The sequence below is a fragment of the Ips typographus genome, linkage group LG4, assembly GCF_016097725.1.
Source record: "Ips typographus isolate SLU linkage group LG4, UJ_Ityp_2.0, whole genome shotgun sequence".
Lineage (NCBI taxonomy): Eukaryota > Metazoa > Arthropoda > Insecta > Coleoptera > Curculionidae > Ips > Ips typographus.
This window is the reverse complement of record NC_138425.1, coordinates 5,953,309-5,965,499: the sequence shown is the minus strand read 5'-3', so window position 1 is coordinate 5,965,499 and position 12,191 is coordinate 5,953,309. Positions and strand designations below refer to the sequence as shown.

At 39.8% G+C, this 12,191-nt stretch overlaps 1 protein-coding gene across 1 annotated transcript in view; it reads left to right on the top strand.

The window, feature by feature from the left end:
* Positions 1–12,191, top strand: part of dpy (fibrillin-like protein dumpy) — a 160,720-nt gene that overhangs the window by 89,098 nt on the left and 59,431 nt on the right. The window contains 4 exon segments of the mRNA XM_081978698.1: positions 516–659; positions 760–831; positions 887–961; positions 1,656–12,167. Of these exon segments, the coding sequence (XP_081834824.1) occupies positions 516–659; positions 760–831; positions 887–961; positions 1,656–12,167 (10,803 nt within the window).

Below are 12,191 nucleotides of genomic sequence, written 5' to 3'. Positions count from 1 at the left end.
ATGGATTGAAAACATGCATCCATCAATAAAAAAATATATAAATCAAGGGCATTGTCATGTTATATACTTTCATCGCTGGCTTCTAGGTTCTTTCTTTTTCTGGTCTATCAGGATATATGTTTCCATTAACTTATTACTACCGTTTCCTGCGCTCTTTTAAATTCGTGTAGACATGTAGGCGTATCATTCATCAACATCATTTCGCCTATATGTCTACTCTATCAAGTAATATGTTAGATTGATGCTGCTTTCGCGGTTTTTAACTTTGAAGAGCCTGTTTACCCCTCCCTGGACGATGCCGGTAAATACTCTTGCCTCTTTGCGTAGGAGAATGTTTACATTTAGTGTAGTGCTCTTGTAAATATGTATATAGACACTATTAGGTGGTGGTGGGGTGCTTTAGTTTGGCTTGTTTTATTTGTTTCGCGCTATACCAGTTTTATTGTCAGTGTCGGTTCATCCAGCGTCAACTAGAATGATCATAATGATTTAATTATTGTCACGGTTCTATTTAGACGTCCAGTGTCGATCCCATTCGGATTGCGCACCTCAACAGGCTTGCATTAACCGAAAATGTCAGAATCCGTGTTTGGTTTCCAATCCATGCACTAATTCTCAGGATTGTCAAGTGCAAGTACATCAACCAGTTTGTGTTAAAGGTAAGGTCCTCCGGATTTGTCCCACAAAGTGTCCCAAATGTTTTTTTTCTTTATATCAATAGCTTGACTATAAACTAGTTAAACACTGTCATTTTTTCAGTTTGTCAATGTCAAGGAGATCACGATTGCGCCCATCTTGGTCAACGTTGTGATGGTTGTAAATGCTACTTAGGTACTTACTCCCAAAAAATAACAATTTTTCCTGTATATTTATGAGTAATTTGCAGAAGCGAGAAACCCCCAATGCGCTCATTGTCCTCCTGGAGTGCCATGCGATCCTGTGACCAACGCTTGCCAGAAAGGTAAGTCACTTTTTACTTTACATCACCACACTTTAAGTGCGTTGGTTTCTATATTTGCAATGTTATCATCAGTTGAAAAGAGAAATAAACGCACTGGTCCATTATTAAGGATTTAAACGTGTTGCTGTTAAAAATATGAAAACCATACATCCTTTCCACTCTCCTCCTCCTTAAGTCACAATCGCAAGATTAAAACCACAAGAACTGGATCAAAATCATCCACAATGTCATCGGTACTGAGACATAGGATTGCTGCCTCGAGAATCAGCCACAAAGGACCGGACTGATAAAAATTAAGACAAATCTCTCTTTTTGCAGATCATCATATAACTGTACATTCTTCCTAATAACCTTCTCATTGTTTTTATAAGAACGTTTTGTAAATTCTGAAAATAGCAACACTACGTCGACGTCACTGTACCATTTTTCCTACTGCTAGAGCAATATCTGTCAATCAGGACTGATATTATTTTTCACTTTACTTTCTTGAACAGTGAACTTTGTACTGGTTTCACCCCAACAAACTGTATTTCTTTGTTTTAGTCTAGTATCGTAGTGTAAATAGTTTAATGGATGGTGCTGCGGAGCTTACTGCTTTGATCATTGCATGCCGGTCACGACACCCACATGTTCACACGACCAGTTGTAATATAACTTTAACTCACACGTTATTTGTTTATTTTTAAAATAACAGATGTCGGTACGACACCAGAAACACTAACCGAAACACAATCGGTGACCTCTTCTCAAATAACAAACGCTACTTCCGCTACCACTCTAACACCTAAACAGGAACTTAGCACGGAAATAAGCACACTGAGTACCATCGACGAGGCATCGATCGACTCTATCGGTACTACAGAAGACATTTTACACGTCTATCCGGAAACTACCACCACTGAAAAATACGTAACTGTTACTCCTGAATATAAAGGCCTAACTAGCACACTGAGAATCACTTCAGAACAAGAAGAAACTTTTATTCCAACTGACTTACCTAAGTTTACCCAAGAACCTGTAGGAGAAGACCTTGTTACAGCGGTCACAGGCAAAGGATTGTCAAAAACAACGCGCTTTTTGGATTACGACAAGCACATAACCCAACCTTCATCAATGGGAGTAACCCAAGCTACCACTAGAATTGATATGGAAGCTCAACCTTCTGACACAACTTTCGAAGCTGGACATGGTACTATACGTACAACCTTTATAGCCACTACTACAGCACCACCTAATGAAACAACCTCAAAAACTACTTTGGGTTCCACTGTAGCTTCTGAAAAAACCACATTTATTGGTCTAGAAACTACTACAGCTGGTATAAAAAGTACTACAGTCCAACCACAAAGAACTCCAGAAACCTCACTTTTACCAGAAATTAGTACAATAGCAACTATTTTGGAAACTAGTGATTCTATTTCAGAAAATATTCCCACTGTTTCACCAATAACTACTACAACTTCTTCAGACACTGTATCTCCAGAATCTGCTTCTCCTACAACACAAACTACTTTAAGTCCTCCAGCTTTTCCTGAAATCACTACAGCGTCTTTGTTTAAGTCGGAAAGTTTCTCTGAAACTGGTGAAGTTCGCACTGCTACGTCTTCTCTGGAGACTGAAATTCCTACAGCTTCATCAATGGAAACGGAAAGCTCAAGTCAAACCACTACAGTTTCGTCAGTAACTTCAAGTTCTGTAGGTACTACTGGGGCTTTATCAGAAATTACCACAACATTGGCAGAGACTACAAGTCCATCAGAAATTTCTCTATTATCAACAACAGTTTCTGCAGAAACTGTTGCAGATACTAGTACGTTGCGATCATTACCAAGTTCTCAAGCAACTGAAGAATCAGCAACAGTTTTGTCGATTTCTACCGAAGGTTATTCTGAAATTACCACTGCTCAACTAGTAGATACAACTGAAACGACTACAGTTCCTCCAGTAACTACACAAACTCTTGTAGAAACCACTTTGTCTTTCTCAGAAGTTGCCACAAGTACATCTGAACCTTCCTCAATAGTTACTACCGTTTCTGTAGAAACTGTTACAGATACCACTGTATCTCCTCCAAAATCTATAGAAACCACCTTACCTACTACTTTAAATCCTCTTGAAACCAGTGCAACTTCAGAATCAGAAACAGCTTCACCGATTACTACAGAAAATTATTCTGAGTTTAATGTAGTTCCTACAGAGATCAATGTGTCTTCAGAGGTTGTTTCTGTTGGATCACAAGTAACTAAAGGGTATTCTGATACTACTATAGCTCAATCAGTGGATGAAACAAGTTCAATCAGAACAACTGCAGTTCCTCAAATAACTACAAAAACCCTTGCAGAGACCACTAAAGCTCCCACAGAAGCTGCCACAATATTATCTACAAGTTCATCTGAACTTTCCTCGTCAGTAACAACGTCTTATCCAAAATCTATTGAGACAACTTTATCAAGTACTTTAACTCCTAAAACACGTGCAACTCCAGAATCAGAAACAGCTTCACCGATTACCACAGAAAGTTATTCTGAGTTTAGTGTAGTTCCTACAGAAATCAATGTGTCTTCAGAGGTTGTTTCTGTTGGATCGCAAGTGACTAAAGGGTATTCTGATACTACTATAGCTCAATCAGTGGATGAAACAAGTTCAACCAGAACCACTGCAGTTCCTCAAATAACTACAAAAACTTTTGCAGAGACCACTGAAGCTCCCACAGAAGCTGCCACAATATTATCTACAAGTTCATTTGAACTTTCCTCGTCAGGAACAACGTCTTATCCACAATCTGTTGAGACAACTTTACCCCCTTTAACTCCTGAAACCCGTGCAAGTTCAGAATCAGAGACAGCTTCCCCGATTACCACAGAAAGTTATTCTGAAATTAGTGCAGTTCCTACAGAGATCAGTGTGCCTTCAGAAGTTGTTTCTGTTGAATCGCAAGTCACTATAGGATACTCTAAAACTCCTGTTGAAACAACAAGCTCAACTGAAACCACTACAGTTCCTTCAATAACCCCGACAACTTTTGCAGAGACCACTGAGTTTTTCTCAGAAGCTGCCCCTACAACATTTAAAAGTTTATCCGAAATTCCTTTTGAAGACATTACTTCGGATACTACTCCGTCTCCCACAAAATCTGTGGCAACCACTGTAAGTTCTGCAGAATCACAGACAGCTTCGTTACTGACAACAAACAGTTATTCTGAATTTAGTTCAGTTCCCACTGAACCCACTCTGTCTTCTGAGACGGTTTCTGATGGAACACAAGTTTCTGTAGGTTACTCTGAAAGTACTACACCTCCATCAACAAGCTCATCTGTAACTGTTCCTTCAATTACAACTCCTTTCGAGACTACTGTGTTTACGTCAGAATCTGCCAAAACAGCATCAACAAGTTCACCTGAAATTATTTCATTGGTTTCTACAGTTGAACCTGCTACGAGCACCACTGCATCTGTTTCAGAATCCACATTACTAAGTACCAATCTTCCTGAAACTAGCACAACTCAAGAATCAGCAACAGTTTGGCCGTTAACCACTGAAGTAGCTTCGGAACCTAGTGCATCTTTGTCAAATACTACAGATCAGTTTAAATCTGTAGCTCCTTTGGAGACAACTACATCATTAGTGCAAGATTTGGTAACGACACAAGAACAGACCACCTTACTTCCTCCTGAAACTCCTGCAACACTCAAATCAGAAATAACTATAGTTCCGTCTTCGACTACAGAAACATCTTCTGAAGTTGTTGCAGTTTCGTCTGAGGTACCAGATCAACTTATACCTATAACTCCAGAAACTACTACAGCTTCATCAGAAAGCTCTACTAGATATTTTGATACTTCCCAAGCTTCTTTGGAAACCAACATAACGACTCCTTTAGAGTCTGCTTCATCTACACTACAGCCTCCCTCAAGCCTTTCAGAAACGACTGCAGCTCCTTTACAAACTACTGTAGCTTCTACATTATACCCTGAAAGTTCTTCTGAAGCATCAGAGACCACTCAGACTTCTTCTGAAACTAGTTCTGTTGAGTCTCAGCCCACTGCGCCATACTCTGAAATAACTACGGCCGCTTCTTCAAAAAGTGAGACAACTGAGTCTTCATTCGAAATTTCAACCTCTACACCACAAGCTACTGTAAGTATTCCCGAAACCCCTGAGTCCTCCTCAGTTGCTTCAGAAACCTCGACTTCACTTGGGGTTTCTGTTAGGGTTCAAGGCACGACAGCTTCTTCAGAAATCAGTAGAGTCTCAGTGGGATCTGAGGGTTCTATTGAAACCCTTGCAACTCCTTCAATAACTCTTTCATCAGAAACTACTGAGGCTTTATCAGAAAGTCTTACAATTCGTCACACTACTTCAGCTATTAGTGAGTCCACAGAATTTTTCGATAACACTCCATCTTCTATTGCGTCTCGAGACACTACGTTATTTTCTGAAATGACTACAGGTTCAACAGTAAAATTTCCTAGTTTTGAAACCACTATAGCACAAAAACCTTTTTATGAGACTGAATCTTCTCCAGAAGCTGCTACTACACTGCAAAGTACTTTGGGTCATTCCGAAACCACTGAGTTTGTTCCCTCAGAGAGTACAATTCAGGTTAAAACTACTTATTCAGACGCTATTACTGTCGAAACTGCAACCTACTCTGAAACAAGTACAGCTTCATCAAGAGTAACTGAAAGTCCTCTCCAAACTACTGTAGTCCTTCCTGAAACCACTCTGGTATCTGAAGTTACAACAGGTTACTCAAAAACTACAAATCCTACAGAAACTACCGTATCATCATCAGAAGCTGTATCTAAAGAGTCTACAACATCTGAAACTACTACAGCATTCTCTGAGGTAACTGGAACTACCAAAACTCCTTCACAAACATTCGCTTTAGGAACTACTGTGGGAGTGGAATCTGGTACTCTACAAACAATTACAACACCTTCTGAACTTTTATCTGTGGTAACTGAAGTAGTTTCTGAAACTACTACAGTCTCTTCAGAAGCCACTACGGCTTCATCGGCAATCACTTCAACTTCGTTTGAAACTTCTTCAGAAACATCAGCACCACCTGTTTCTACCACATCTACTCCTGCATCAATGTTCTCTGAAACCTCCTCAGAGATCACAACTCCTTTGATCCCAGCAGATTCGGAAAGCAGAAGTACTGACATTGATTCCGTGCTAACCACTATATACGGTTTAACTAGTACTGAGAGTTCTACAATTGGTTTGCCAACTGAAGGCACTAGCGAGAAGAAAACTACACCAGCTGGTGAAGTTGTCACTAGCGTGTTTGGAACTATGAGTACTCTTGGTAGCACTGAATCGTTTGGTTATGAGAATTCATTTGGTACTGAAAGTATAAGTGTTGTTACTGACACAACTATAAAAACAACCGAACAAGAGTTTGATACTACACGGAGCAGTAGCAGTTTGGGAACTACCGAAGTGACTATGGAAATAGTTAGAACTAAGGCTAGTACTGAAGTCGAAAGCACGACCAAGTCTCCTAAGGAATTGGGTGGTACGACTTTACTTTCTGAGACAATTCAGCCTGGATTACAATTTTCTACACCAATTGTAACAACTAGTACCGAAGAAAGAACTACTGCCACTGATAAAATAGTCTCTTTTAGTACGACAGAGCAAATTGGCGGTAGCACTAGATTTGATTATATGCAGACAGAAACTAGAGAGCCTGGATTGGGTACTTCAACTCACACTAGTGAATTTTTGGAAATAACTTCTCCTATAACTGAGCAAGCTACAACTACAGAAGAAACTTTAAAGAGTACTGGTACGACAAAGGTACCATCAACGATACTAGAAAAAGATGAAGGTACTACTGCTACTACAGAGAGGCAAAATATTAGTTCTTATACTACTGAATTATTGGAGCCGTCGACGCCAAATGGTACTGCCTCATCCATTACTACTCAATTTAGTGAGCCAACGAGCACTTTAGAAGGAAAGACTAGTACAGTCTCAACTATCACCATATCAAGCATTGAGCCGTTAGAATCTTCTTCAAAAAGTGGAGATTTCTTGACTAGAGTACCAAGTACTATAACTGAAACTTACTTTACTACACAATCAATATCTGTACAACAGAGTACTACTCCTACAACTGTTGAAACTATTGTGCCATTGGGAGAAACATCAGAACAGCCTACTACTTTAGCAGCAACCACAACAGCTGAATTATCTTCATCAATCACTACTAGTATTTTGACTGAAACCACTTTAGCACCCAAAGAGGCGAGTAAAGAAGTTGGTACTACAACAGTACTAACATCTAAGGATGCTACTTCACCAACTATGGTCCCGATTAGTACCAGTCAGATAACCGTGACCACTGTGCCTACAGACCTTACTACATCAAAAATATCTATCAGTTCAGAGGAAAGTACTACATATGAAAATACCGTATCCACTGACTACAGTACTGCAACCCAAAATATTACACCATTAGGAACGCAATCAGAAGGTACTTCTGCAAAACCAACTACAACTATCAGTACTATTGAAGTAACTGAAAAGGAATTAACTTCAGAAGGCACTACTGAGGTTCAAATAACAGAATCTTCTGAGGGTTTCAGAGAGAAAAATATCGTTACAACATCATCTTCAGGCGATACCATAATACCTTTGACTGGTACGACCTCCAAAGAGACGGAAATAGAACTAGTGAGTAGTACTACAGAAAAAGCACATTCAGTCAGTACACTTTTATACGAAACTGAAACAAAATTGTTTAGTGATACTCCAACACTAGTTTCAGAATCGTCTACCAGCATTCCAATTATGAAAACCGATTTTTCAAGCACCACTGAAAGTATATCTTCTACCGAAATTCCTGGAACAACTCTTCTTGACTTAGTTTCTGGTACTACCGTAAGACTTCCAACAGAAAAAGCTGAAACGCAGACTATTCAACCAATTGAAGGAATTCCCCGTATCCCGGAAAATAATACCATATTTTCGGAAGAAACTACGGTAGGACCCAAAACTACAGAGAAACAACAAACTTCAGTTCCTGCTAGAGAATCAACCACACAATTATACAGTACTGAGTATTTCACCAGTGGGACTGACGCTGCCAAACCAATGCCACCTGTTGAACATAAAGTGTCTGGTGGAACAACCAGTACCCAGTCAATAGAGAAAAGTAGTCTCGTTACTACTGAAGGTTTAAAAGAATTGGAAACTGAAACATTAGTATCCAGTACTACCCCACGTGGAGTACAGACAACATCAGTGACTGAGCAATCAATTTATACGAGTGTAACTGAACCTGTTACCCTTGAAACTACTCTATCCCAAAGTACTTCATCCAGGGCCACGACAAAAACCACTTTTGAAACAACTAATATTTCTACATTAGAATATGAAGTCACTAGTACACCTACAGAAACGCCGGCAGATAGTACTGAACATTTAGAAACTAGTACTGTAGCGTCCGCTACTTTAACGGAAAAACCAACTGCATTGCCCGGTAGTACGCCAGAAACAATCCCAGATTCTGAAACAAGGAATACGACAGAAATACAATTTACGTTGAGTACTTTGGCGAGTGGTCGTGAGTACAGCAGTACTACGGAACAAGTTAGTGAGTCAACTGAATCCTCTGAGAAAACTGTTATTAGTACCGCTACAACTCAAATATCTGAATTAACTGAAACTCCCAGTACTGTTAAGGTAGAAACTGTAACTCAAATTGTACCTCAAGTTGAAGGTATCAGTACAACGCTTTCAGAAATACCACGCACTGGTACTTTAGGAGGTGATCGTGAGTACACCACTTCTACGGAAGAAGAAGTTGGCAGTTCAACTGAATCGTCAATGAGAAGTACTGTAGGTGAGACTACAACGGAAATATCTGAATCAACTAAACTTCCTAGTGGGAAAGAAAGTACCACTGAAATAGTATCAGAAATTGAAGGTATCAGTACAACGCTTTCAGAAATAGAACGTACTGGTACAACACAACGTACCACAGAATATACAGTAAGTACTTTAGGGGGTGAGTATACCAGTTCTACGGAACAAGAAGTTGGCAATTCAACTGAATCGTCAATGAGAAGTACTCTAGGTGAGACTACAACGGAAATATCTAAATCAACCAAACCTCCTAGTGGGAAAGAAAGTACCACTGAAATAGTATCAGAAATTGAAGGTATCAGTACAACGCTTTCAGAAATAGAACGTACTGGTACAACACAACGTACTACAGAATATACAGTAAGTACTTTAGGGGGTGAGTATACCAGTTCTACGGAACAAGAAGTTGGCAATTCAACTGAATCGTCAATGAGAAGTACTCTAGGTGAGACTACAACGGAAATATCTAAATCAACCAAACCTCCTAGTGGGAAAGAAAGTACCACTGAAATAGTATCAGAAATTGAAGGTATCAGTACAACGCTTTCAGAAATAGAACGTACTGGTACAACACAACGTACCACAGAATATACAGTAAGTACTTTAGGGGGTGAGTATACCAGTTCTACGGAACAAGAAGTTGGCAATTCAACTGAATCGTCAATGAGAAGTACTCTAGGTGAGACTACAACGGAAATATCTAAATCAACCAAACCTCCTAGTGGGAAAGAAAGTACCACTGAAATAGTATCAGAAATTGAAGGTATCAGTACAACGCTTTCAGAAATAGAACGTACTGGTACAACACAACGTACTACAGAATATACAGTAAGTACTTTAGGGGGTGAGGATACCAGTTCTACGGAACAAGAAGTTGGCAATTCAACTGAACCGTCAATGAGAAGTACTTTAGGTGAGACAACAACGGAAATATCTGAATCAACCAAACCTCCTAGTGGGAAAGAAAGTACCACTGAAATAGTATCAGAAATTGAAGGTATCAGTACAACGCTTTCAGAAATAGAACGTACTGGTACAACACAAAGTACCACAGAATATACAGTAAGTACTTTAGGGGGTGAGGATACCAGTGCTACGGAACAAGAAGTTGGCAATTCAACTGAACCGTCAATGAGAAGTACTTTAGGTGAGACTACAACGGAAATATCTGAATCAACCAAACCTCCTAGTGGGAAAGAAAGTACCACTGAAATAGTACCAGAAATTGAAGGTATCAGTACAACGCTTTCAGAAATAGAACGTACTGGTACAACACAACGTACCACAGAATATACAGTAAGTACTTTAGGGGATGAGTATACCAGTTCTACGGAACAAGAAGTTGGCAGTTCAACTGAATCGTCAATGAGAAGTACTCTAGGTGAGACTACAACGGAAATATCTGAATCAACTAAACCTCCTAGTGGGAAAGAAAGTACCACTGAAATAGTACCAGAAATTGAAGGTATCAGTACAACGCTTTCAGAAATAGAACGTACTGGTACAACACAACGTACCACAGAATATACAGTAAGTACTTTAGGGGATGAGTATACCAGTTCTACGGAACAAGAAGTTGGCAGTTCAACTGAATCGTCAATGAGCACTGATATTACTACCGGTACAGATCTCGGTGGTACTTCAACGCAAATATCTGAATCAACTGAACTATCCGGTGGGGTTACAACTGAAGTTATCAGTACCACGACACTTTCTGAAATCGCAAGTACTGGTACAATGCCAAGCACGTTGAGTACTTTAGCGGGTGTTTCCGATTATACCAGTACTACGGAGCAAGAAGTTGGTAGCTCATCTGAATCGTCCATGAGTACTGTTATTACCACTTTTGGTAGTAGCTCAACGCAAGTACATTTATCAACAAAACTTCCTGGTAGTCTTGAGAAAGAAAGTATAACCGAAACAGTTACCAGCAAAACAGAAAGTACCATAGAATTTACGTTGAGTACTTTAGGTGGTGTCCGTGAATATACCAGAACTACAGAGCAAGCACTTGGTACTTCAACGCAAATATCCGAATCAACTGAAGCTGTACCTCAAGTTAGTACTAACCAGGAAGAGCTAAGTACTTTTACGGAATTACCAGTAAATGTACAAGAACCTAGTGAAATAACTGCTGAAAGCACAACTTACAGTCCGACAACAGAATATTCTGCATTTACTTCTGTCCCAGTTTCTTCCATATCCGACCAAGTTTCGACTAGTACTACCCAGTTTAGTACAGATTACACCTTTGAGTATGCCAATACTCAAGTAATTTTGACAACAGAGACAGCTAAAGAAGTTACAGGAGGTACTATATTTACAGAAAAACCAAGCACGGAATCCACTGTTTTAACTGTAGAACCTGATATGGTCACAGAGGAAGGCATAACTTCTGGAGAGCTCAGAACCAGTAAAACAACTTCAACAATGAGTAGTTCCACTGAAGTTTCCAGTAGTACTGGTACACCTAAAACGGCAAGACCTACAAGCACTTTGCAATCTGTTGAAAGTACTACACAAAGTTTGGCTTCTACTTCCGAGTCTTCAGAACTGTTAACTACAGTGACGGAACAAACTGAATCTTATACTAGTACCCAAAGTGATACCAGCAGGTTTACAACAGTACGTCCAGTACCAAGTGACGAATCATTTTCCAGGCACAAGCCTGGAATTGAAGACTTTGCAACTTCTTATAGTAGTACAACAACAGAACTTGGTACGACTGGAAGTTATGAAAGTAGTACTACTGCACCTACACAATACACTGTTACTTTTACTACCCCAGAGCAGAGTACTTTCAGTACTCTTCTGACAACAACAGAAATTGAAGAAATCGTGACATTTGGAAAAACTACTATTCAAGTGGGATTAGATGAAGTGGTAGAGCTTACAACTCCCCAATTTACTGGTACTACTGAAGGTGTTAAGCATACGGTTACTATGACAACAACTCAGTTGGATGAACTTACTTCTACAGGTGGTACCGTAGTGACCACAGTACCAGAAGTACATACAACATTCGTTACTGAACCAAGTGGTGGTGGTAGCACAACAGAGTCTTTGATCGAAGTTTCAACTATTTCGCCCATTGAGAGCGTCATTTCTTTAACAAATTACACAAAAATGGTAAATCAGACAGTGGCGTGCCTCGTCGATGAAGACTGCGAAGATACCGACGTGTGTATCTTTAAAAAGTGTGTAAACGTGTGCACGATCGGAGGTCTTTGCGGACCTAACGCCAAGTGTACTGCTGAGAATCATGCAGCTGATTGCACTTGCCCCCACCTTCATTACGGAGATCCGCACAGGATGTGCTATCCAGGTATTGTACATTTACTAATCAGCT